Here is a 25,891-nt window from a genome sequence, read left to right as displayed (position 1 = left end):
GTCTAAGAAAGTACAACGTCTTCTGCCTCTTTCAAACAGTACAAAGTGTGGGACAGTATTGTATTTGAGGATTACCAGAAACCAGTTCCTATTGAAAACTAATTTTGTGTTGGAATGAAGATCGGGGAGCATTCATCAGTAGAAAACCTTTTATCTTCGAGCTAAGAGTAAAACCAACACAAGAATTAATTAAGAATAAAAAATTAGATCATGTTGAATATTTCAAGGTGAAAATTGAGAGCCATTGGTGTGAAATAATGTAGAGATACATCAAGTAGGTGATTCCTTTGAAGTCGATCAAAATTCAGAATGTGATAATCGTTAAGTTGATATAGGACTATGTCATTCGACATCTAGACCTCTGATATTCTTTGATCTCCAGATATATACGCCCATAAAAATGTTTTATAGGGCAATCTTCAGGAAAATATTCCCATTTGAATGGTGCAACAAAAATAGATCCTTTTCCTGCAATAATTTCTGTACAGGAAGTTCTGAGGTATACCAAAACAAAGGAACACCCTTGTATGTTTATTTTGGGGAAAAAACTAAACGATTAGAAAAGTAACAACAGGGTCGAATTCATCATCGTAATTCAACATGAGTTTAATTCAATAAATCGATAATTTGGGGTGAGATGAAAAAAATATTCAGAAGATTTGTAAAATTATAGTGGTTCATTTGATAAGTCAGGTATATTCGGTTATTTCTTCGTTTAAAAACAAATTTTGGATTGATATGAATTCTTTTTGTATCGGGGATTGGCTGCTGTTTTGGGGGTTGTTTTTTTGGAAATGGGATCATGCTGAATTAAAAGACAAACCTGGAAACACGTCTTTGGTTTCGGCATGAATCCAACCGTTTTTCTGTTGAATAATGCACTGGAACATCGCAACACGAAAAATCACAAAACACTACATCTGTTTACACCTAAAAATCTTGGTAGTGTTGCGGACGTTGTGTTTATAAATAAAAGAACGCGCCAGATACCGGGTCGCACGTGTATTTCGAATGTTGTCAGATGGAAAAAAAATGTTGTAATTCACATCACTGTGTCACAAACCGTCCGCGATGGAGATTCTCCCAAGAATTGTTTCATACGGGCACAAATCGTGTGAAAACCATCCGAGTATAGTCGGTGAAACGCATTCGATTCAAGTTGGGTTGGGTTGCGATAGCTTTACCGGATGACCCCCTGTTCCGCTGCCAGTGGACTGGGCCGCATTCAGCCCGAATTCGATAGCGAAAACTGGCGACCAACGAATTGGAATCAATCTTTCATTTCCTTCCCCGTTGTGGTGCCGAGGGCGCAAGACGGGACGTCTGCTTTTCGAATCTACCCCCACGACACCCCCTCGCCCTTCCTGAATTCCTAGCATTCGAATCTATCCGAAATATCTGGAGGCTGAAAGAGGGAGGTGAAATAAACTGCTCCACATGAGTTAGGGGATATTGACTTAAATTGCAAAAAAAATAGTTAAAATAAGATCTTTGTGATGAAAATTCATATTAATATGATTAATTTTAGCCTGTAGGTCTGCAGCGTATACAGCGTGGTTAAGAAAAATCTAGTGAAATAATTTTATTCCCAAAGAATTCAAGCATTTTGAGACTATCAATACAATGTATGGCCTCCACGAGCATCAATAACAGCTTGACATCTTCTTTGCCTACTACACACGAGGTTGTTGAACATTTCTCGAGGAATTTGGTTCCATAAACGGGGCAGAAGCTCTCTCAGATCATTTAAGGATTCTGGGGTAGGTTGATGATTATCTAATCTTCTTTGGAGCATATCCCATGCATGTTCTATGCAATTCAAATCTGGTGAGTGCGGAGGTATTGGTAAATGTGGAATACCAAGCTCCTCGCGCGCATTCTCAACTATGGCTGCAGTCTAGAAATTGAAAAGTTTCACCAATAGCAGCGTGAAAATTTGGCACAACATTGTCAATGACATGCTCCCTATATTCCCAGGACAAATGTGTAGATCTGTGCGCCCGTTGAAACATATCCCGGCCCATACCATAACACTACCCCCTCGGAATGGATGGACTTCTTGGACATAGCGACGATTACGGGGTATGCGTGGGATTGTCCATATCCTTATTCTTCGAGAATCTGAAAATCGTCCATATCTGGATTCATCAGTGAAAAGGACACTACGCCATTGATCGTTCCAATTGATATGTTGCCTTGCCCATTCCAGTCTTTGACGCTTATGGTCACGTGTTAATGGAACTCCTCTTAATGGACGTCTAGAACCTAGATTCACCTCTCTCAAACGTAGTCTGATGGTTTCGATGGAAACTTGGACCCCATCTGCATTTTGAAGAGTATTCCGTAGCATTCTACACGTAGATGTAGGGTTTCTTCTTGCCGAAACGGTGATGAAACGATCCTGAGCAGGTGTTGTTTTTCGTCGCCCACCAAGCCTTGGTCTTTCCAACACGGAACCTGTCTCCCTGAACCAATTCCAAAGTCGAGATATCACACTTTGGCTGACTTGGAGCCTTTCCGCTACAACAACCTGAGTTAGGCCACCCTGTAGCATTCCGATAGCCCTATTAGCCTCAGAGTTTGTTACTTTACGTCTTGGCATTTTCAGAAAACTCGTTTCAAATCGAAGCCATTGATAAACTGACTTCATTTCAAAATAAGAACATTCATGAAGCATATGCAAAGAACCAAACTTCAGAAAAAAGGCGACCAGATTGACGAGATGTCTCATACTGATATTTATTGGATCTATTCGAGTTTTTATTGAGTTTTAAATGATTTTCAAGCGATTTTCTCGAAGATTACATATTTTCAAAAACGATTGAATACGATATCCCTAACTCTTGTGGAGCAGCTTAATAAATGGATATTTCTGAATAGGAAATTACAGGAATAATTGTCTGTTCCTATCTTCAGAAGCAACAATAGGGGCAAATAAAGAGGAAAAACCGTAGGGATTCATGAAATTTCCCTGCTTTTCTTTTTAATCAGAATCATACCTATAAGGTAAGAAGAATAATTGTTATATACAAATACAAAATTCGAATTGTTAATGCTATAGCAATCATTCTCACTGGTCCAGCGTCCCAGAAATAAGATCATGTTCAACTCCTCAGAATGATCTTAGCGGAAACAAGATGCTGCTAGATTTTTGTACCAAATTTCACACAGTTACCACTAGCAGTTTTTCAGAGAAAGCCTGGATGGACATTTCTTTCGTTTTTCAAACGTACATGGCTCAAAGGCTTCGCAAACCCTGATTCAAGAGGGTAGGTTTGAGCTTTTTTCTACTTTTTTTTCGATCCTCAAAAATAATGGACCAAAAGGGTGCTTTACCACTCAACCCTTATTAACATAAAATCTTTCAATAACTTCCATAGTACTAATTTTTAACTTAGTAGCACCTCACTGTGACCTGATACAGTGAAATCATATAAAAACGCTCGAACAGGACGATTTTTGATTGAAGGGGGACAACTTCTAAGATCAAACCGTATCGCTTCAACCCTTAGTGTTACAACCCCAACTCCTATATTTTGAAAAGGGGAGATGGGGTAATTGATATCTCATTTGAAGATCCTTTCTATACTGATTTCGTTTCTTAACTTTTCGTTCCAGAAATGAATGGAACTTTTGTTGCTGAGGATGATTTTGTCATGTTTTCGATAACACTCCAAAAACTAAAATTCGAATTCAATAAGTTCTATCAATTCATCCCTATAAGAAAAGAGGGTTAATGAAAAAACCATCAATGCCCAAATCATCCTCAGCATCAAAAGGTCTATCCATAAAACTTAGGGTTGTCATTTGGGAAAACGCAACTTTGGAACATTAACTAATTTCAAACTATCACTAGGCGTCAGATCAGATCATAAAAAAAATTATAGACCAGATATAATTCTCTGGTCAAATTTCACAGAGTGATTTTACAGGCAATTTGCAACAAAAAATTTCCTATAGATTATGATTCAATTATCTTCCTATGTAAAATTATTCAAGATTCTCGTATTTTGTTTTCCATTTTTTTCCTATACCTTGAAAACTATAATCCGAAACCGAAGCTTTCCAATAATCTTGATTAAGATTATAGTTTTCAAGTTATGCTATGTTTTAATTATGAAACGTTACATAATTTCAGAATCTTGGACCATACCCTATAAGAACTTCTTTGTTGCAAATTACCCTAAGAATCACTGTGTGAAATTTGGCCAGAGATATATCCTGCACACCCAGTATATTCACCCTAGTCTCATCTTACGTCGATAAGTCTATTTTCCATATATTTTCAGTGCTAAAAAACTACTTCAGCAGTTATTGAATAATTTTGGCAAAACTTATTTCGAATTTTTAGCCAACCTCGAATATTTCGAGTATGATATCAAAAAACTTTCGGAATATCTGAATTGGAGCAACGAGCTGCATTTGAAATTTACGAAATAACCAAAGTTTACAATATTTTTTTCAGCTTTGCCCTTCATCATAAAGTATACTTTAAGAGCTCTTAAATGATGTATGACAAGTTAAGGGTTGGCATCTTTTGTTTGAGGGTGGCTATAACGCAGGGGTTCATCGTGGGGAGTGCCTAAAGCTGCCATTATTATTCCACCACTATACTATTAAAATGTTTTTTCATACCTCTTATAACTTCGTCAATGGTAATTCAGATTTTTTTTATTGAAATTCATTATGGAAACTCGAAACAATGGATTTTTCTAACTCAAAAAGAGCGGAATTTAACATAATTATCGACCTGTCGGACAATATTTACAAAAAACATCTTTCATTTTCTAAATCCATTCCCAGATAGAGACCCACACTGTATACAAATATTTGGTACTCTACATAAACAGGAAGTTCTGAGTCGCAGAACCATTAAACAACGATAGATGCAGAGTTCAAACGTTGACAAAAGAATGAAGAACAATGTATCTAAGGAATTCTCGACGAGGAAATCAAGCAGAAAAGTATGCAGGTATGAATGGTACTGAAAATAAACTATACGCCTGTGGGGCAAAGCTCAGCTCACTGAATGCTCCAGACATTTATGAGCAAAAATTCATTTCCCATTTCGCTCAACAGTTACTTCAGTAAACACGGTTGAACTTGAAGTAGAATTCCCCTGCAAATTTGTAGAATGAAGGGAATGTTCAGAAGCCGACCTAGCATTTTCGTTATTGTGATAATTCCGAATCCTCGGAATTTTATTTGAATTCCCCTCATAATTGTGACTGAAAGCTGTACATAATACTCTTATCTTGGTGAACAATTTTTGTATTAAACAGTTGTTTCTTCTTACGAAAATTATTTCTCCAAACGTGAACTGTGGATATATCAAGAGGAGCTATAAGTTTTTGTGATGCTCTACCTAATATTATTTATTTAATGCATCGTGGACATGAGAGATTAGAAATTGATAAAATTCGTATAGAATTGAGGGAGAATGCAAAATATTGCAGCAAACTAACTAGGATTTTTTTGGAGGCAGTGTTATGTTATTGTGTACCATTATCAACTCGCTCAACTTCCTCCAACATGTGTTTTCATTTGAAAAATTATAAAAATTAAAACTCACTCAACATTTTCTATTAAATTGAACCTCAAACCATTGTATCGATTATTTGACATGGCACCAAACACAAAAATTTTAGAATTTTTCGGAGATTATTTCTTCTCAAAAATGTCATACCCCCTAAATCACTGTCAGTTATGTAGAGTAGTTTTTCAAGTAACTTGTTAGCAAAAGTCTGAGGGATTAAGATCCTGTGAACTAGAAGGTCAAAAGATTGGTTGACTGAAGCAAAAGTTGAATTAGTTTATATAATGTAATTGAGCTTTTCCTGAATACTCATATGCAACTATTTATATAATTTATTATGAGATACGACAAACGAAAATCGAAACGTTTTCTTCAGCCCAGAACCTCTAATTTGATCCTTCTCCAAAAATATGAAGTTTTATAATAGCGAAATGTGAAATGTTGTGGGGCTGAAAAACTGAAAGGGATGAATAGTTTATAGTTCATTAAATTAAAGAAATTGCTTCAGTATTCTTGATAAATCTTAGATACCAATTTCTTAATAAATTCATGAATACTCTGTGTATTAGTGTGAACAGTTGAAAGATCACGAAATCCGAATGAATATTTCAGTCGAATTTTCAATGTTTCATCCGACGTTGCTAGCTACAAAAATATGAAGTATAACGCTTGATACATATTCAGCATTTTAATCATGAACGAAAGTTTAATCCATCAGAGTTTTTACAGGGAAATATGACGGTCCTATTTATAGAACCACGACTCTTTTAGAATTGCCCTACTAGGAAGCAACAAATGGCAGGCGGTTTAAGAAAAATATTAATATGGGTTTATTCTGAGTTTCAGTTACTGAACGACTTCGTCGTTTTACAATTGGCAACTTATTTTACTTTAAAAATAAAATTTTTCCTAGTTCAAACTGCGCATTGTATTCATTACTGAAGACATAAATATGGTGGATGCGCACCTTAAATTTTTTTTCAAATTTAAGGATAAACGGACAAAACTGATGCTCTGTAGGGTCATCTCAAGTATAATACATTTTACTTTAACCCATAAACTTCTGATTAAATCGAATATAATCATCACGCAGTCAATTACAGGCAAGAAAATTTTATTCGCATAATTTTTTTCATTTGAAGTTCTTCAAACATATGAATTTATATTGAAGAGATTAGTGTCCATACAGGGAAATTGAATGAAATGGGGTGTTATCCAGTGAAGCTTCCGAATTTCAAAGGGTTGTCAAAAAACAATCCCTGTTCTGTGGGAAAACCTTACAAAAAATCGAGTGGGATACTATATACTTAAAAACCACCATTTTAGTGACACGTTGTCAATAGGTTCGTAAACTAATGGATATGTTAAAGACTATCCAGCAATTTCTGAAGCAAGAATTCATTATATTCACAGCTTGGCATGCACATTTTACAGAACGAAAGTAATTGAAAAGTTGCTGTTCTTGAACCACAAGATGGTTTTCAATATATTCTTCTGAATGAAATAATGAAACTCTGAAGCCAAAAAAATTCTTAATCAACATTATATGTATGTATTTCAATGCATAGATTCATTATTTCCAAAGTACCGATTCCAATATTTGTGTATATGTGTCATAATCATTCTTGAACACTAAGAAGTCTTTCGGATCTTCATGTTTTATTGTTGTGATGGCAACATATCCTTTCAACTGGTTCAGGAAGATATGAAATAAACAAATAATTGCTGTGTTATAATTTTATTGATATGGACAAAAATTATGTCTATACAGGCCTCCGTTGATACAGAAGCATAGGCTAGGCCACCTGAACTGAAGATGTTCTGTAGATCTTAGAGGATATTTCCATTCTTTCACATTCTTGGCACTCCCTCACACTGTCACATGGTACTATCAGATTGCTCGAGGGCAACCTTTTCCATCTGTATCCAATCTATAATGTGATTTGGGTTTCAACCGAAACAATTTATTTTGATTTGTCACTCTCACACCATTACACCATATCTATTCACCAAAACTTTTTCAAATTCAAACTATTGTTGGTAGCCCTTCAGTAGAAACTCAAACGAACTTCTCCATGTCCAAATTCATACTGCAACCCACAGAACACGAATATACAACCACTATATAAACTCCTTAGTCTTTGTGTCCTCTTAGCCACTACCTATACAAAAATTATATGAAATCTTTACCAAAGATAATAACTAACTCTGCAATCTTTGATCTTTACACTGTGCACAACTAGGCGAAAACTATGCGACCCAGTGCAAGGATCTATGAATGGTAGTCACAAAGTAACGAAATCTTTAAGCTTTAGTGTGTGTCTACCACTTTGGTAACGAATTTGAAGGAGTTTCATGTTGCTGAGAAGGCAGTTGTCTAACGACAATTGATTTTCTACCAATTCAACTCTGGATTTTCCAAAAAAAAAAACTGATTTTTACTAATCGATTTTCGGTACCTACATCCCTTAAAACGTAAAATGTTATAATTTTTTTTGCTCTCAATTGCGAAGGCCTAATTAAGTACAATTTTGACTAACTATTGTACCATGAGCAGAAACTGATTCAATGTTCGGAATAATTTTCGGATTTGCACTGAATCCGTCCCTGTCTGCCGGATAGTGGGTACAGAGGGGTGAAAGAAAGCTATGGCGCCTGCGTACACCTACAATTCTTGTTAGGTATATGCATTGTAACATTGTTGTAAATGTTAATGCCTAATATAATGATATAAAGCACTAGTGTGATTAACAAGCTAAACTACATTAGTTTAGGAATTATGATTTCTTAATAGGTTTGCGCCTCTCAATTCTGCCGCTAACCAGTGGCGTAGAAAGTATTGAATTTACACGAAAAAATCAATGGAAATATGTGTTTCTGAAGAAAACTGCATTTTCTATGAAGCAATAAATATACAGTAGCTTTTTTGTAATTCTAATTCGAGTAAATCAATATTTGATCGAAAAAAACGATGAGCATTTTGGGAGAATGTTCAGTGAACTTGGGAAAACTTAAGGCTTTGAGTCAAGGGTTTATGAATGAAAAAATGAATAATTCATAACCTTTATGGGTAGGTTCTCCGGAAATAGGTGCATTTAATACAAACTGAAGAGAGGTAGCTGCCTCGCCCCATCGTTAACAATAACAATAGGGTGACACTGTCTTTCACAGAAGGCATGAAAGATTAACATTTTCAAACAACCTACACACAATTAATCTTGGCGGTTAATTCAACTCTTGGGATAAAATGTAGACGCCTTCCTACATTCATTTCACAAATTCGACAAGGAAGTGAGGAAATGACTGATCGTGATCAGATAACAAATCTGCACAAAGGTTTGTTAAAGGAGGTGTGTTAACCATGTAAAACCTAACCTTTCAAATCACCAAATATAACTGAAAATCAAATACAAATCGTATGCTGTCATCATAATATAATTATAATCATCATCATCATAATATAATTATAATAGGAGTAACATAAACAAATCAAAATATCATAAGATTGGAATATCTTCTCATATGTCTGTTAGCAGAAAGTACCAGTTTATGAATACCACTACTCACTGTTGAACACAAGAAGTTTTCTGGTGGATCCAAGCCTCTTAATAGGAGATTTCAGTTCTTGTTCATTTTCATCCATTTTCATCTGAATTTTAGAACCTTTCTTTGAATACAAACAAAATTATTTTTATCCTTTCATCGAATCGATTATATTATGTAGGCACATCACTTTATCAGGAAGGTTCCGTTTTTATTTACATAAACTACTAACGCTCACAAAGAAAAAGCATATTTTGAAGAAAATTACGTGAAAATCGGAAAATTCTTGGAATGAACTACCCAACACAAACTTCTACTCAACTTGCTCAACAATTCTGTCTTCAGTGTCTTCTGTCCGTTTAAAAACACGGTATTTGAAGTTTAGCAACAAACATCGGTCATAGAAAACTATTGTAATATACAGATAACAATTACAAATAAAAATAGTAAGTTTAAATAGTAATATACTGAAAGATTATATTTTTCGTGTATAAACAGACGAATGTACCATCGTAGATAATTATTTAATCCAAAAAATAAGTTACAAAAAGACACAATTGTCCAGAAAATTTAAATTTTTCACTTTTATTTTCGAATATTCAGGTGAATTGATAATTAGACGAATAAATCATCGAATTTAAAATCAAAATCTAAATCAAAATTTAAAATCACCGTTGATTGATATCACAGAAAAATTCAAAAAGAGCAAACTCATCAGTGCTCAGACACTGCACCACAGAATTTGCAAGAACATAGACATGATAAAATTTTAGTAGGAACGAGAATGAAGCAAAATAGAAAGTAAACAAAGAATGGTCAGAAGTTCACTTAGAGAAATTAAATTAAACCCGCACAATTTACTTAGTAGTATAAGCAGTCTCTAATAAAAATTCTATAGGTGAGTTATCCATAAATAAATATTACTTGTTGTGAAGAAAATCTTGGTTATTTTTTCCATAGTTCCATGGAAGGGTTTGATGCTATTTATTATGAAGAGGAGGAGGAAATTGTAGATGAAATCGAACCAGCTGATGTTTCTCTAGTACCAGATCCTGTAATAATACGAGGTGCTGGTAATATGACTGTGTGAGTAATTTGAATTATAATCTGTTTTTTCTGTGATCATTTATTCTACTAGAGGAAACATATTGTTCATGATGAAAGTATATTCGAAAATAAAATGAAGGTTGAATTCTAGTTTGTATTCAAAATTCGGAGATCGCATTCCTTATCTTGAGTGTTTAATCATTGATTGTATATTTCATATATATCAGTATGACAAGTGCATTATGAGCCGAAAAAAAGCACATGGTCGAGTTGTCATGCAATGAGTAATTCTAATTTTTTATACGACCAATTTCTATCCATACCAGATGGACAGGTAAAATAGATTTTTACTTTACAGGTTTGGCTTGAGCAATCGTTTCAGTACTGATTTTCCCTCTGGGCTAGTTTCTAGAGTAGCTCCTGAAGAATTCAAAGAAACAGTTATGAGAATAAACACAATATTAAAAAAGACGTTACCTGTTAACGTAAAATGGCTTTTCTGTGGTTGTATATGTTGTTGCTGTACCCTGGGCTGTTCCTTATGGCCTGTTATATGTCTCAGTAAAAGAGTGAGTATTGTATGCTTTGTGATCATCAATACATATTGCCTGTTATTTATATGTAATTTTCGTTTTTAGACACAGCATTCCTTAAATAAACTGTTGGAGTGGGAAAATAGTTATCTTTATAATAAATTAGGATTACATTGGCGCTTATCGAAACAGCAATGCGATTCTTCATCGATGATGGAATATGTTATACTCATAGAATTTCTGCCAAAAATTCCAATCTACAGACCTGATTAGCCGATAGGATTATATGATATTTTGTATATATTTAGGAATAGAACAATTGTTTACTTATACAAGAATCTCATTATTCAAATCTTACTTGTGAATATTCAATCTTTGTGATAATAGGAAATAAAAAAACTGTTAATCATGCTTACTAATTCTGGAGAATAGTATAGATTTGATCAAACTGTTTACATAATGTTATATTAATAACAATTCTTTTCAAGCTGCCTTTTCAGATATCTTAAGCAAATACAGTTGATGTGCAATATTTTTGAGAATTTGTGGAGATCCTGCAGGAAATAAGTTATTCAATTTTCACTATTAAAATTGATGATTACTATATTTATTGTGTTATCCTATTCTTTAAGGGGAAGTTAAACAAACACAGCCAAAATCTATTTATCAGATGAGGAGTTTACTAAGGAAAGTCCTAATGAGTTAATAATCAAATAGCCTAATTAAAAAGTCCACCAGTTACATCACAGAAAATATATTTATTTTTGTAGAGTATAATCTAAAAGTATCTCCAATACAAGATTTACATATATACAGTACAAAAATATAAGCCTTTCCTAAGGCACCGAAATATCACATTCAAAAATACATCTTTGATGATCACACAGTTAGTACCAAGATCTTTATCTCCATTAGTTACATCAACAATTAAAATTGAAATTAGTTGAGGTTAAGAAAAGAAATGAATGAAATAAAATATATAAAAGTAATATTCAGTAAACTCAATAAGTTAATGTTCAAATCATTTGATAATCCAGATTTAAGGACGGAATAACCACTAAAATGGTTCAAGTGTATCTTTCAAAATTGGGTTTCATGTAAATCTGCAGTTTTTCATAGCAGACTGAAAGGTCTTGTAGTATGTGGTTCATACATAAAGAGAAATTGATCATGTTCTTGTAAATTGGTGCTATGAATAAACAATCATCATACAAGACCGATGTCATAGACAATTATCAACACATTTGAATGAAAAAAATAATACTCCACTCATTTGAGTAATGAAATAATAAATTAATCAACTTTCCAGCTTGTATGGCTTTGAGTTGAATTATATATCTGAAATAATAACTTGACCTGCATCAATGAGTAATTCAATTTTGGTTAACAAGATATTCATCTCAAGTCTTCAGGAAGAGGGTTGATGATTTGAATGAAATTCTCTGGAAAGATACCTTCTTGATCATTCACTTGTCCATAAAGCCATTCTTTATTTACCCTTCTTATTAAAATAACAACATCGTCGACCTAAAATTCTAATTATGAATCATAATGTCCAGAATAACATAATGATACTCACCTCTAAGCCTAAATCACCTAGTTGAGTGGCTGGAAACTCGTATAAAGCAATACCATAAGGCGTAATAACATCTGTCACATCTTTAGGTGGACTTGGTGGTGGGCCTGTAGGCATAGGTAAAGAGGGTGGACTATCAGACACACTTGGTAGTTCTGGTTTTGCATTCATTCTATTTCTTGGTCTGATTATAGTTGGGCCAAACATAGACGATGATGGTACACTAGTAAGATTATTCTCATTACATTTGATATTATGTGGTCCATAATTATTATTCCTAATAATAGAGCGATTCGAAGAAGTAGAGTTATTCGAGTTTTGTACTGAATTTGTACCCCAAACTGTGGATGAAAAATTTGTAGCCAGAAGTCCATCATAGTCGGTAGATTTTTTTATAGAAGCTAGACTGCTAGTGCTACTGCTGAAAGAGCTGGAAACACTTCCTCCAAATTTAGGCAATGTATCACTTTTGGGTGAATTAGGTGGACTCCAATCAATAAGGTTGAAATTATCACAATTTTTGTGTATGGTATGAGTAGATTTACTCTTCAATTTGTTTAGATTTGGGGGAGGAGGCCTTGGTGGAGGTTTCTTTTTGCTTTGCGAAGATGGTATTCTTAATGGCATTTTGAAATAACACCGAAAAGTTAGAGACTTCTGACTTCAAAATATTTCGACAATAAAAAATATGATTCTAGAAAAAGTGACAAATTTATTTGACAATGACATAACGTCCCATCAAAAATTATAACCACAGAACCCTCATAGAAATTTTTTCCATCAGAAATTGACAGATTTCTGTCAAATTGCATGTGTTTATTTATTTATTAATGTCAAGTATCTGTCATTTGGGAAATTTTTGTTATTTATTTATTTGAATTTCGACCTGAATAATTTCGTTTTCGAAATCATTCATTAATATATTTATTTTAATTACTCTAAATAGATTTTTTTATTCAGATTATTGAAAGCGCTATTGCGTGATTGACGAGCGAACAAATTCCTTGGGAGACAATTTTATTTTATGGAATTTTACGCACGTAAATATATGAAAAAAATTATTAAACGGAAAAAGCATGACTAAGATGAATTCAGTGAGCTTATATGTAACTACTAATCAGATTATACTCAAAGCTGATCCGAATAATTCATCAACATGGCAGGATTTGTATAGATTATTACCTTATTTGAGGAACTCCTTGAGTTGTGTAGTGTGCAGTAACTTACTAGTGGACCCACAATCTCCCACAGCAGGTCGATGTAATCATCATATATGTAAAAAGTGTAAAGGTGGTAGAAAGAAATTAAAACCTGCATGCTCATGGTGTCGAAATTGTGTGGAGTATATTGAGAACAAGAGTTTGAAAATTCTTTTGCAATGCTATCAGCAGATGTGTCAGCACCTCACCCAAAGTCCTATTTATGGAGGTGAGAAAACGTTGTGTGTAGTTTAAATAAATGTTCATTGTTACCATCGATATTTCGATTGTAGGACTGCTAGAGCAAGCATCCATAGTTTCTCCAGTTTCAAGCGTCGAAAGAGGTGCCAGCAATCTATTAGCACTTATAAGAGAAGGTTCAGAATTTCATGACGACTACCAAAGTGAGGGCGGTATACCGAAATCAACTTATAATATCCTACCTTGTGTTTATACGAATTCATCCACACAAACACTTCAACTAACACCTGCAGAAAATAATCCCGCTCCTCAACCACCAAATGTTATGTCTATTGGGAACTCCTCTAACACATCCAACATACCAAGTAGATCAAATATTGGCTCGAATCTCTACTCGGTTATGTATCCTGGAGCAATAAATAAAATAACAATCAAAAGAAAACCAAATGAAGGAAGCGATTTGAAACAACAAATCATGCCTCTTATGTCGAAAGATTCTGTTGAAAAGGTAACTGCTTTTGTATACTGTAAAACAGGGAATAATGTTGATATTTTCAGGTTCCCGTTTTTAAGAAACCAGTCAATAAGTGTATAGTACAATCCAAAAAAGGATGTAGATGTGGAAATGCGACAGCTACTCCTGGTAAACTGACCTGTTGTGGCCAAAGATGTCCATGTTATGTTGAGAGTAAAGCTTGTATTGAATGTAGATGTAGAGGTTGTAGAAATCCACATAGGCCAGATGGTCTCAAGGTACGATTGCCAGTAATTTTTTATTTCCTAGTAGGGATAAATAGTATGAGAAATAAATAAACTTGAGAGCTCATTTCTAATCGACTCAACAGACATTTTAATTCGTATGATAATTCTAGGTGAGACCTATAATACCAGATATCCATTCCTATCAGATGTCGTCAAATCCACAAATATCAGAACCTCAGATAATTCATAATCAGCCAGTGAAACTGGGAAATGTTGATATAGATCCACATTTCAGCTTTGATCCTATTGGTTTGAAAACGTACAAAGGTGAGTGATTTATTCTAGTCATTAGTTGTGCTTGCATTCTAAGAAGTTTATTTAATTAATGTGGAAATTGGAAAAACGGTTTTTTAGTTTAGTGTTTCAAACAAATCTTGAATTTACCAATGTGTTATTTTGCATGCTGGTGCTTATATAAAGCATATAGATGTTGGCCATTGTTGATCCAGCTGTTTCATATATCAAGATTAATCTCGCTAATTTTTTTTATTTCTAGTTGTTGCAGGTGGCTTCAATGGTTTATCGATTCCTACGACCCTCCTCATGAATACACCTATCTTAGAAGAAGACATAAACTTAGAAGTATGACAGTAAAAATGAATTTTTATATTGAAAGACGAATCTGAAGAAGCCAAAATCTGAATTTTCTTTGTAGGTCCAAGCAATAAATAACAGTGAACATTGAAGTTGCAATCAAAGTCTATGGAGTGTAATTTTTTTATTATTTTTCAGAAATGCTGGAACAAGAATACAAAATTTTAAGTGACTATTTTTTATAATGACAAAGAGCAAAAATCATTAAAATTTGAAACAAGAGCAAAATTAATCATTTCACACAGCAGACGGTCAAATAATTAATAACGTATTCAAAATAGTTGGTAGTCGTCGGAAAACTTTGAAACTATCGTCCTTCTCAAATGCTTTTCCACATGGGGCCATCCAACTAATACACTGAGATCAATCAATTTCTCTTCGATCAGTTTGTTTTTCTGATCTTCCTGAAGCCTCCACAGATACTTGAACGTTTTACCGTGACATTTTTTCAAGTGAGAATACCATATCAAGAAGTATAGAATATTTGCTGGAGCAGACTGAAAATGTGGAATAATGATAATAGGCAATTAAAACAAAGTATTCTGATAATAACTAATGCAGAATTATTCTAAAGGCTTTCTCTTTTTTTTGAATGTGTAAGTTTACCTTTAACGTGGAGTCATTCAGATCAACAAATCTACCCAGACTCTTCCATATCTCAGTGACTTCCAAATGGGACTTTGATTCCTCCGTATCAGTTTCGGGGGCCAATCGACATTTTGCAATTCCTTTATGGCAAAGAGCCTCAATCAATGCGGTTTTTTGGGCCTCCATTCTGAAAATAAATTAGATTGGAAGAACATTCAACAAAGTTAAAAACATTCCTCCAAAGAAATTGAGTAATTAATATGAATAGAAAACAGGAGTCGCTCATCATCTGAAGTGATGAGATGAAAATTTCAGATATCTACTTGCAGTGAAATACGAACTTTTTATTTTTGGCAGAGTCCGCTTTAGAGTCTGTTTTTATAGCAGAATGGATCAGAAGTGCATCCGCATCGACCATATTTAAAATTTTATCACAGATCGATATCACTCTACTGGTACTTTTATGAGACTTATCTTCATCGTTAGTTTTGAAGGAAGGCAGAGAAGTTTTCGGTTCTAGGGGATCGATAACTGTCAAAAATGTAGAATAAAGGGAAGCGCTGGTACTGGCTGCCTTATCATTGTTTAAATCTTCAAACATTTTCTCCGCATCAGCCGGATCTGAAAATTTACACTCAATCAATCAACTCTGGGTGAGGTTAGGCTATACTGACAAATTTGAGAAAGTAAACGCCAAAAAATTAACTTTAGAAACTAATTGAGTAAGATCATGATTCAACTATTACCAAGTTTTAAGAGCATCTGTATTTTCATATCTCTTATTTGCTCATTAGCTTCTTCTAGTTTGAGTTTGGCTGATGTTTCATTATTACTAGTATTTTTTTTATTGTTTCCTTCGGTGAGGATATATTTGAAAGGATAAGTATCAACTTTCTTGGCAGCTTCATCCTTTACGAACGAAATCCTCCCCATTAAATATTGTGCGTTCAGTTTGGGTAACCTGGAAAAAAAGAGAGATACAAATATTTTTGATCATATTACAATGTTCTCAACTTACTTGTCGTTTGGTATGGGGGCGATATAGAGGTTTACAACCATCGAGCTTGAGGTCGAACAACCTGTAGTTTTTTTGTTAGAAACTATCGCACTGCTGTAGGAAGTATATAAATCCACCGCAATGGGGTTGCTCATTTTTTGGTGAATAAGGATGGGACTCTCACTCAACTTCTCCAAATATTCTAGTTTTTCATGCCTAACCTGACAACGGATAACATACTCCCCCTTGTCAATTTTCACAGAATACTGAAAGAAAAAAAAACGATTATTATGTCGAGCTTTCGATATTCTGTCGGACAAACCTTGGACGGATAAGCATCTCCGATACCCTTCAATTGTTTATTGCTATCGTACAGCATCCACATCTGGGATTCAAACTCCCCCTCGTATAAGACATCACTTAAGGGCGCAAAGTTGGGGCTTATTTCGAGAGATTTTGAAATCGAGAAATTGTAAACTAATACAAGTTCGTATATTTGCCGTGAGTAGGGGATCAAGTCGCGACGTGTCAAGGCTGCGATTTTCCCTTCAGATGGTCTGAAAAAAAAGAGATAATACATATCAGCAATATCTCCATCATAGTATCTGTCTATTGAATAATGGCGAATAAATCACAAGTGATTGAATGTTTGATAGACAATCAGTGAATAATGGTTCATTAATCACTTTATGCATCGTTTTTTGATAAGATCCATATTATCTTACCTTACGACCTGTATTGCTGTGGTGAGGACCAAAGAAGGGGTAATTTCTTCTCCTTGTAATGTAGCTACTTCTAAACCAAGAACGCCATCACCAGAGTGCATCGTCAAGCAGTTGGTGCTGGGTTTGATGCCCCGAAACACGATGTTATAGTCTAGTTTCGCGCTCCCAATATCGGACCAAAACTTGGCTATTACTATTTCGACTGTCGCTCCACCAATGACATTGAAAGCCAACGTTGCTTCCGTTTGGGAATTGATCACTACGGACTCATAGGAATCTATCGTCTTGCAGGATTTCCTTGAAAGGATTTGAAGGACATGCACGACAAATTTACTAGACTCCTCACTCTTAGTCGATAGATGCAACTGGAACCAAGTGGCCAAATTTGGCACGTGGATAAAGTGTCTTTTAATAGTGTTGGCTTCAAACAATACGTCGGTATGTGTCAAGTTATACTTGGGCTTATTCAATTCTTCCGGAATAATAACAGTGGTCGGTACTTTGAACAGAGGTCCTTTTTCAATGTTACTCCGATCATACGCTTTTATCCATGAGCTGTGAACTCCGGGTTTAAGGCCACCAGTATTTACCTTCACCGTTATCATTCTTGTAGTATTCGAGAGATCCAAATGGGACGGTATATCGATGAAGGACGCATCGCAGGTTAAGGCCAGTCGCAAATTGAAATTAATCTTTTCTTGGGCGGGTACACTATCGCTCTTGAGAAAATGTGGTTCAATCGATATAGCATCACAGAAGGATTGAACCCTCATCTTATTTCTGCTAATGATACCTTTTCTATTATTATTTCCGCAAGTTATGTCGAAGCGTACATTCAATTCTTTGGCATCGTGATAGTTAACCAGATGATCGAATGTTTTCTCTACATTAAGTAGCCCGCTACCCTGTACGAAAACTTCCACTTCTGGTAAAAAAGTAGCGGATGCTTCAATAGCTCTCTTAATGCTGTAGGGTGAAAACGGTAGATTCCTCTTAATGAGACCAGAGATGATAAGACTGATTGCCCCTGCTGTGTGGGGGGAAGACATTGATGTGCCGTTACATAGTTGTGAATAAGTAAGTGTAAAATTCGGAGAAGGAGCTATTGCACCTCCCGGTGCACATACTGTCACTCCCATCCCTCCATCAATTGTCGGACCTCTTGACGACCATGTGTAAAGCATCCCTGAAAGATGCAGAATAACAGCATCACAACCAATAACGTTGCATTACAGATAAATTCAACAGACTGAAGTTAAAGATAAGAACAAATAAATTCAATATCAGACACTCGTAACCAACAAATTTTTTTGATATAATGGATGGAAAAAACCGCAATGGCAAGCCATTCAGAAATATTTTGAAACAGATGTGTACCTGGCAGTTTTTGTCGCATTGAATAAGCTGCCAGCATCATTTCCGGAGAAACATAAGCTCCTACCCCAATTAGAACTTCCTGACTGATATCTGGTGGAGTTCCAACTGTATTCAAGGCTGGTCCGTGATTTCCCGCAGATGCCACCCAAGTAATTCCATACTTATCAACAACTTCAAGCATCAACTCACCGATACGTCTGTAATAATCATTAATGTTAGTTATGAATACAAATAAGTGAGGATTATGGTGAATACAAAATTGTTTTTCGCTTCGTACCTTCACTTTACAATATCGAAATAATTTTTTCTAGATGGTCAATACACCATCTATACTATAAATTAGAATGTGTCAGTTATTTTCAAATATCTGACTTTTTTGGGTGAGTCACTTAAACATAATCAACTCTTTGTGAAATTTTGTTTGTCTGGGGTTACCCCAGGATTGGCCTAACTGAGATATTGTTCAGAGAAACATGATATTTTAGTTCCTTGTTTAAAATCCATCTCACCCTGTGTCAGACCAATGGGAGTGTTCACCGTAACTCATATTTATCACATGAATATTTTCAGTTCTTGACAATTCCATAACTTTAATCATTGCTCTTACTAGAGCAGTACCGGTTTCCATCGATCCCAATCTCCCATCTCCAATTGACAGGGAAATAATCTTGGCACCAGGAGCGACGCCATTCTCCTCTGGCTTATCTGGGAAATGTGCAGAAGCTATTGCTGCTACCAAGGTGCCGTGTATAGCTGGAAAAAACTCGTTTATAGTTTGGCACCCTTGTGAAAAAAAGTAAAACTCACAGCATAAACCTACTAGTTCTAAAGTGTCTCCATCGTCATGAACATTAAAGCTATAATTCAAATTAGATTCTTTTGTGAGTGGTGCATAATCTCCCGTTTTGCTATATTCCCCCAAAACGCGACACTCCTTCAAATTTCCAATTTCGCTTGTATCAACACAACACCTCCACATTTCACCATCATGGAAAAGCAAACAATCGTAAACTGGTCCTGGGTCCACCATTTTTTTTTCAAACTGCAGCAGCATTTCAAGTCTTGCTTCCAAGTCCTCCTTTTTCATTCTTTCTGCATCTGACAAGCTAGAATCTATGGGAAGAAGTGATTCGTTTATTTGAAATGAAGTAATATTCAAGTTATTAAATGATAATTCAAATATTCTCTCATTATATAAGAGTCATTTATTTACCTTTACCATCATATGCAGCTAATTCTCTTCTTGTCTTAGCCAAAATATCTCTATTAACAGTATCCCAGCATTTTTCCTTGTTTTTTTGCCTCATCTGTTTTCTCAAACTTTCAGAGAATAAACAATATGCATGTTTAAGCCCTATCCTGTAAGTATTTGTTGGATTTTTCCAATCCTCGGGGATCTATAATAATTTTCACTGACACAAAACTACAGATACTTTGGGTATACATTACATGCAACTTCCGTCCAGTAAGTCCTATTATAATACCATCTGAAGGTTGAGCAGATGTTATCGTACAGACGTCCCCACAACCACTGCAGTCAAAACGATGTATTACTTTCCTATGTCCTTCTGTAGTAGTCTACAATAACATTTGTATATTAACATCCTACGTTTTTTTATATTGCTATCCATCAAACCTGCAACCCCGGAGCCCCGGGATCTACCCCCGAATCCAATATTGCTATAGTTGTACCTCTTCCATCGTATTCCGGATACTTAGTTAGGAAAGAATATACTCCTGTTTCTTTTTTAGGTAATAAGGATATTGTGGGGAACTCTTCTAGAGTCGTCATTTTAATGTGATTTCTAAAAGTATCAATATTAGACACCAATTCCAAGACACCTACCAACTTAACAATGAACTCGGAAAAGCAATTATTTGAATAAGACTTACCTCCGTAATTTTCAACGAGACGTTTATTCAGCTTTCTGTTTTAATTTCAAAATTAGCCAAATCATCTACAAACAAATGACGGATTTCGGAATAATAATCACTGTCACAGAATGAAAATAAAACATAACCAAAAATATTAAAGATCTGTGCTCGCTTTTTGATGTTATATACAGTGTGAATCACTCAACTTATCTATCTAATAAAGCTTTTATTATGAGTATGTAATCCCTATTAGAAGATTACATGATAAAAATTGATGTAGCACAGAACTAATAAACGTAAAAAAGTGAGATCTGTCCTTGAAACAATGAAAAATTTGATTGAGTTTAATGGACCGAAAGGACTTTTTTTGCAAAAAAACTTGAGGAAATTTTGTTTTTACTACTGATTGCTGACATCAAGGACTTAATCCTTGTTGATATCAATTTATGCGAGATCAAATTACTGAACTTTTTCACTCTCGTTCTATTGTAAAGATACAGCTTCAAGTTTGTGAAAATTTTGGGCTGCTGTGGGTTGAGGTGCGGCAATGGTGGAATTATCGCTAATATGATATTCCCTCTTCCCTCTGCCTCTTCACTTTTCACAACATTTTTGGCCCCGAAAATACATGAAAATCCTTTTCACAAACCTTTTAGGGCTTTCACTCCCAATCTCTGAAACAAAATCAATTAAAAATGAAATCAACGATTTGCTCCTGCGTGAATTCTTGCACTAATTTCATATATCAATCGATATATGAAAATCCTTGTTTATATTTATATGAACAAGGGTTTTATACCTACACACCTAGTGCTCAAAGATGCATTGGATCATTTCTTAGTTCTTCAAGCTTATTTTAGAGTTGTATGTACTAGACTCGAAAGTACCAATGGAATTAAACTAAATTACTTTGCATGTACACATGTATTTCTAAAGTACCTAGAATATGGGGTGTTTCTGAAGAAGAAACACAAATTAATATACTATAGTATATTAATTTAATATACTATAGTATATTAATTTGTGTTTACTTCATGCATGGTCTACATTTCTATAAGGAAAAACGCACACATATCCGAGTAATTAGAAAACAAATCAAAACTAAAATAAGTGATTTTCACTAACATGAGTTAATTTACCAGTACACGGGTTTCGTTATCACAGTAGCATCTTCAGGTGGATGAAGTGAGTAGGATTATTTTATATTTTCAGTAGTAATTCTCAACTTTTGAAATTGTGCGCTTCTATAGTACAGCCAAACGTGTTTGGACAATTGTTGTTGGAAATGGAAAGCCACAAGATTTTTGTGCAATTTTTCATCGAATCATCTCCAGTAGATAGTTTCTGAGACAAAGTCTGAATAGAGGTGGAGTTGTGAGTTTTCCATCATTTTCAATTCGATATTTCCATTCTAAAGTTTCCACCATTGGAAATAATAAAGCGCAAATGTTCAAACCTTAATTCCAATCTTAGATGACTCCTTTATTACATCAGATTTATGCTTAGCAAAACGGGGAAAGCCACCTAGAGAACGATTAACGAATTAAATACTTATCAGTGTAATCATTAAATTTTTGCTTGGGCGTTGAAATCAACATGAAACTAGTGGTCAAGTATACCATCCCAGTTCATGCGGTGCATTTTCAGATTTAAGAATAAGCTGGAATCGACGCGGGAGAGAAAAGTGTCTAAATGCTGAGTGTGTCGGTGTGTCTTTAGTTCAGAATTCACGTTGTGATGTTGAGTGATTTAATTGATTGAATGAGTACGAATTAGGTGGGCTAATTCCGCTGATTAGTATAGGTGAAGGCGATGTGACAATGTCTGAAGAAATAGGTTTAATTTACATAAACCTAAGTCAATTATTAGATGGTGAGTAAATTTTTTTGAATAAATGCACGATCTTGTGCTTTTCGTTGATAAGATAAGGCAGGAAGTCTGCTTTTAGAGTTCAGGATATAAATCATACCGCCAAAAGTTGAATTTTATATCCTTATATAGTATTATAGTATATAGATATTATTCGTTTTTTATATCATTCGATCGCATTTCAAAATAGAATAAATATTATCCTACATTCAAACCTGAAAAATTGATAGCATTTTTCTGAATAAGTTCAAACATTTCATCTCCATAATAAAAATCCACATTGAAGACCAAATCATACTAGCAACAAAAATCTATCCATTTCTGGTACAAAAAGTAAGGGTTTCCTTTTAAAAACCTACCCTCAACCTTGTAGGGAGTGCTTCACTCTTCATTTGTACATGGAAACTTACGTAATTTGAAAAAAGTCACCACTTCGAGCATTTTTTCACAAACTACTGTGTAAATACCGAATATTATGCTTTTTTTTTAGATATGTATTTCAGCGAAAAGAAGAATTTGATTTTTGAAATTCAGATGTAGGAGTATGATTTGAAAAAGCACATATTCTATAAGGCACATCGCGAAGTGTGTAAAAAGTGAACCACAAAATTCATATACATGAATCAGGATATTGTAACTGCTGTTACTCATATCAAAAAATTATGTGGCATTGAAATGTTAGTACACTCGTGAATTTTCTGAAAACAAATTTACGAATTTCACATTAAGTTTTTAACTTAGTGCGTGCATTTTAAGACCCAAGTTTATGAAAGTTTCCTTCATTTCCCCGAAATGAACGTTAAATTCGGACACCCTGTATTATTGGAGCTGACACAGTTTACTCTCGAACGAAAACTTTTTCTATACTTGTTCTAAAGTTATCTTTTAGAATTATCCAGTTTCTCAAAAATGACATCGACTGCTGCAAAATATCCAATCCATCTCCTATCCATGTCATAAGAACAAATAAATTCTATAGGCTATGCAATTTCTTAATGGCATTAGCAAAGCAAAATCAGTGAACATTTTTTTCAGATATATGCTTATTTCTGAGAGATGGCGTTAACAAAGAAATATTCTCTTCGGAAACTCAAAAACAGGCTGAAACATTGATAAAACGTTCCAAAATTCAATTGCAACAGATTTCGAATATTACCAATGGAGAGTGTTACATGCAAATGGACGAGCAGAGGACGGTGGATGATGATAAGGGTGAGTATTGGGCTCATTATCAGCATCAGCATTGAAAACTAGATAAATTCATACATAAATTCAATTCACTCCGATTTAAATGAAAATATTAAATGAATCAGTTGGAAAAAAATTTAAACTGGTTTTCTATTGGTCACAGTTTTTCATTCATATCGATTTTCGGCATTCTACTTTCAGAAGACGAAGAGGTAGAAGAGGAGGATCTTATATATATGGATGCAGAGGACGAGAAGGAAATTCCAGTGGAGAACAATGATGTGTGTCCATTTGCAGGTGATAAATTTTATATTGAGACAGAATCTTGTATGCGGTGAGATTTGATTGATTTTTTCCCGTCACGCTATAAAATCTAAATCTAAAGTTCAGCTTATCAAATTCTACACAAGGTAACTAACATTCCAGACATAACAAAAATTTTGTACCCGATCGAAACTCAATTTTTTTTAATGGGCTTCAAATCAACATTTATGCCTATAATAGGCTTGTTCGTAGAGTGGTTTGAAACGGTTGTGAACTGTACAGAGCAAGCGCAAATGGATTTTCGCTACCCTAAAATGGAATTGCGCTTGCTCTGTTCACAACCGTTTCAAACCACTCTACGAACAAACCTATTATTATGATAATGTCCTAGGTGTACCTGTGAGAGATCTACCCCTCGATGATAAACATGGTTACATTTATATGAAGACGAAGTTCATATTTGGTTTTGAAAAATTGAAAAGAATATACGCTGTGATACACAAGGATTGGTTCCTCATATACTCCAATGATAAGGATTCCAAACCATGTAACGCCTATTGCTTGAGAATACATAAGGCCCAAATGATAGCAACGACGAAACAGGGGGAGCATGAAACTGAATTGTTCGCCTTGATCAATCAGAATACCAAGCAGAAGTGGCAGGTAAAACATCCCCCTATTTGACAAATTGCTCAGCGTATCTCTTACAACTAAATCTCTTTTCTTGTAAATGTGTTAGAAAAAATGGAAATACCGTCAGAATTTTTCAGTTCTTAGCCCAGACCCACAAAGATATGCTTCAATGGATAACAAGAATCAACAGATACAGTCAGAACGACGAAAGGCAGCCACACAAATTTGAAAAATCGCCACGTATTGAAGAGGTTCCAGTGATAGAAACATGCATCAATAGTGAAGAAGATAGTGATGAGGGGGAGCACTACGATACGGTGATTTTAAAAGTAGAAAACGGCATTAAGAAAGAAGAAAAATTAGAAGATGAAGAGGAAGAAATCTATGAAGTTATAAGGTAGGTACCCTTGTTATGTTTTTCAATTCTGCGACTGAAAATGATTGAAAATTCTTCAGGCCACAAAGTCCACATAAAAGTTCACAAAATCCATTTCCCAAACCTGAAGTGGTAACTCTTCCGACCAAGAGGCAACAGACTCCTTTGCCACCATTGCCTGTGGAACGGAAGGAATCTTCAGAGTCACTTGTTTCGTATGATAATCCAGTTTCCATGGAACAATGGGGCAAACAGTCTACCATTTCAGAAACCCCCTCGTTTTCTGAAGATGAAGAACAGGAGATCTATGATGTGTTGGTAGCGGCGTCTCCAACAGTGCAAGAAAATGAAGACGAGCAAGTATCTATCGATCTTACAGAGACACCTAAGAAAGAAGTGACAGGATCTCCACTCATTTCGTCGCTAAAGGAGAAATTGTTGCAATCATCCCCAGTGACGATGCCAAAACAAAAACCGCCACCCCCAAAAAGGCTATCAACTGATAGAAAATTGTCGATTAATTCGATGGGTTCGCCGAATAAAGATCAATCGCCGAAGTCTTCTCCTTTGAGAAATCCGTTTAGGCCAACATCTTCCAATAACTCACCAACTTCTCCAACTATGAAGAGCAGTTTTCCTAAACCTAACCTCCAGCCTAAACCGTCACTCTTGACAAAACCGAAAATTGATGTTAAGCTTATTAAACCAGCGGGGAACACAAAATCTTCCACTAAACAAGTTATGAAGCTAGCTAAAGAGATCAGTTTGAAATAATTGATACTTCCAAACATTCGAAAGATATAATGATATATAGAGCATATTTCCTACAGTTATTTTATATATTTTTGATAATAAATAATGAAATGTTCACTCTTAATTTGTTTCAATATCTCCCAGATCCAAAACATGAAAAAATGGTGAAAACGCGGGGTCGCACTTTTATGAATAATTCTCGTGGGGAGGCTTTTTTCAAAAAAAATCTTCACGATTTTAAATTTTAAGATTGCG

The 25,891-nt window shown here is 34.9% G+C and overlaps 6 protein-coding genes across 12 annotated transcripts in view; 3 read left to right on the top strand and 3 right to left on the bottom strand.

The window, feature by feature from the left end:
* Window positions 1-9,419, bottom strand: part of LOC123321375 (SLIT-ROBO Rho GTPase-activating protein 1-like) — a 35,729-nt gene extending 26,310 nt beyond the window's left edge. For 4 of the 6 annotated variants that reach the window (XM_044908921.1, XM_044908923.1, XM_044908922.1 and 1 more), the window contains exon 1: window positions 9,104-9,419. In XM_044908921.1, the coding sequence (XP_044764856.1) occupies window positions 9,104-9,185 (82 nt within the window). In that variant the 5' untranslated portion in view covers window positions 9,186-9,419. Of the gene's footprint in view, window positions 1-823; window positions 1,172-9,103 lie in introns of those variants that run through there. The other 2 variants (XM_044908924.1, XM_044908925.1) reach the window with 2 other exon arrangements.
* Window positions 9,420-9,815: 396 nt separating this feature from the next.
* Window positions 9,816-11,078, top strand: LOC123321718 (cysteine-rich hydrophobic domain-containing protein 2). The gene is made up of 4 exons (XM_044909450.1): window positions 9,816-9,977; window positions 10,040-10,165; window positions 10,485-10,695; window positions 10,765-11,078. Exons 2-4 carry the CDS (start codon window positions 10,044-10,046, stop codon window positions 10,930-10,932), a joined length of 501 nt encoding a protein of 166 aa, XP_044765385.1. The 5' UTR covers window positions 9,816-9,977; window positions 10,040-10,043; the 3' UTR covers window positions 10,933-11,078.
* Window positions 11,079-11,397: 319 nt separating this feature from the next.
* On the bottom strand, window positions 11,398-12,962 carry LOC123321717 (uncharacterized protein B0303.7). Its single transcript, XM_044909449.1, has 2 exons — window positions 12,239-12,962; window positions 11,398-12,186 (listed from the first exon to the last, which is right to left on the bottom strand). Exons 1-2 carry the CDS (start codon window positions 12,860-12,862, stop codon window positions 12,055-12,057), a joined length of 756 nt encoding a protein of 251 aa, XP_044765384.1. The 5' UTR covers window positions 12,863-12,962; the 3' UTR covers window positions 11,398-12,054.
* Window positions 12,963-13,057: 95 nt separating this feature from the next.
* LOC123321447 (E3 ubiquitin-protein ligase MSL2) lies at window positions 13,058-15,213 on the top strand. 2 transcript variants are annotated; one of them, XM_044909052.1, is made up of 6 exons: window positions 13,058-13,663; window positions 13,728-14,143; window positions 14,194-14,388; window positions 14,508-14,664; window positions 14,894-14,979; window positions 15,053-15,213. In XM_044909052.1, the coding sequence occupies exons 1-6, from the start codon at window positions 13,312-13,314 to the stop codon at window positions 15,080-15,082; spliced, it is 1,236 nt and encodes a 411-aa protein (XP_044764987.1). In that variant the 5' UTR covers window positions 13,058-13,311; the 3' UTR covers window positions 15,083-15,213. The 2 variants fall into 2 exon arrangements, 1 of the variants encoding a protein (XP_044764987.1); XR_006538862.1 differs by having other exon boundaries at window positions 13,059-13,663; window positions 14,894-15,048; window positions 15,130-15,213.
* LOC123321446 (tripeptidyl-peptidase 2) lies at window positions 15,103-20,698 on the bottom strand. Its single transcript, XM_044909051.1, has 14 exons — window positions 20,572-20,698; window positions 20,315-20,483; window positions 20,128-20,256; window positions 19,892-20,075; window positions 19,486-19,791; window positions 19,188-19,431; window positions 18,679-18,875; window positions 17,302-18,487; window positions 16,899-17,133; window positions 16,598-16,842; window positions 16,326-16,540; window positions 15,921-16,200; window positions 15,598-15,766; window positions 15,103-15,488 (listed from the first exon to the last, which is right to left on the bottom strand). Exons 2-14 carry the CDS (start codon window positions 20,468-20,470, stop codon window positions 15,264-15,266), a joined length of 3,771 nt encoding a protein of 1,256 aa, XP_044764986.1. The 5' UTR covers window positions 20,471-20,483; window positions 20,572-20,698; the 3' UTR covers window positions 15,103-15,263.
* Window positions 20,699-22,111: 1,413 nt separating this feature from the next.
* LOC123321473 lies at window positions 22,112-25,751 on the top strand. Its single transcript, XM_044909095.1, has 6 exons — window positions 22,112-22,425; window positions 23,458-23,634; window positions 23,812-23,907; window positions 24,266-24,537; window positions 24,645-24,904; window positions 24,964-25,751. Exons 1-6 carry the CDS (start codon window positions 22,374-22,376, stop codon window positions 25,655-25,657), a joined length of 1,551 nt encoding a protein of 516 aa, XP_044765030.1. The 5' UTR covers window positions 22,112-22,373; the 3' UTR covers window positions 25,658-25,751.
* The last annotated feature ends 140 nt before the right edge of the window (window positions 25,752-25,891 follow it).

Source organism: Coccinella septempunctata, chromosome X (genome assembly GCF_907165205.1).
Source record: "Coccinella septempunctata chromosome X, icCocSept1.1, whole genome shotgun sequence".
NCBI lineage: Eukaryota > Metazoa > Arthropoda > Insecta > Coleoptera > Coccinellidae > Coccinella > Coccinella septempunctata.
Note: the sequence above shows the minus strand (reverse complement) of the source record. Positions and strands in the feature narration are given on the sequence as shown.

Excerpts from the sequence above, each read along its gene's own strand:
- LOC123321718 (XM_044909450.1), top strand. The coding sequence starts at position 10,044 with ATGGAAGGGTTTGATGCTATTTATTATGAAGAGGAGGAGGAAATTGTA. Across the intron at positions 10,166-10,484 it reads GGTGCTGGTAATATGACTGT|GTTTGGCTTGAGCAATCGTT; the intron begins GTGAGTAATTTG and ends TTTACTTTACAG. Across the intron at positions 10,696-10,764 it reads TTATATGTCTCAGTAAAAGA|ACACAGCATTCCTTAAATAA; the intron begins GTGAGTATTGTA and ends TTTCGTTTTTAG.
- LOC123321717 (XM_044909449.1), bottom strand. The coding sequence starts at position 12,862 with ATGCCATTAAGAATACCATCTTCGCAAAGCAAAAAGAAACCTCCACCA. Across the intron at positions 12,187-12,238 it reads TAGGTGATTTAGGCTTAGAG|GTCGACGATGTTGTTATTTT; the intron begins GTGAGTATCATT and ends TTAGAATTTTAG.
- LOC123321447 (XM_044909052.1), top strand. The coding sequence starts at position 13,312 with ATGACTAAGATGAATTCAGTGAGCTTATATGTAACTACTAATCAGATT. Across the intron at positions 14,389-14,507 it reads ATAGGCCAGATGGTCTCAAG|GTGAGACCTATAATACCAGA; the intron begins GTACGATTGCCA and ends TGATAATTCTAG. Across the intron at positions 14,665-14,893 it reads TGGTTTGAAAACGTACAAAG|TTGTTGCAGGTGGCTTCAAT; the intron begins GTGAGTGATTTA and ends TTTTATTTCTAG.
- LOC123321446 (XM_044909051.1), bottom strand. The coding sequence starts at position 20,470 with ATGACGACTCTAGAAGAGTTCCCCACAATATCCTTATTACCTAAAAAA. Across the intron at positions 20,257-20,314 it reads CCGGGGCTCCGGGGTTGCAG|ACTACTACAGAAGGACATAG; the intron begins GTTTGATGGATA and ends ATGTTATTGTAG. Across the intron at positions 18,488-18,678 it reads AATGCGACAAAAACTGCCAG|GGATGCTTTACACATGGTCG; the intron begins GTACACATCTGT and ends TGCATCTTTCAG.
- LOC123321473 (XM_044909095.1), top strand. The coding sequence starts at position 22,374 with ATGTCTGAAGAAATAGGTTTAATTTACATAAACCTAAGTCAATTATTA. Across the intron at positions 23,908-24,265 it reads TGATGTGTGTCCATTTGCAG|GTGTACCTGTGAGAGATCTA; the intron begins GTGATAAATTTT and ends ATAATGTCCTAG. Across the intron at positions 24,538-24,644 it reads ATACCAAGCAGAAGTGGCAG|TTCTTAGCCCAGACCCACAA; the intron begins GTAAAACATCCC and ends AGAATTTTTCAG.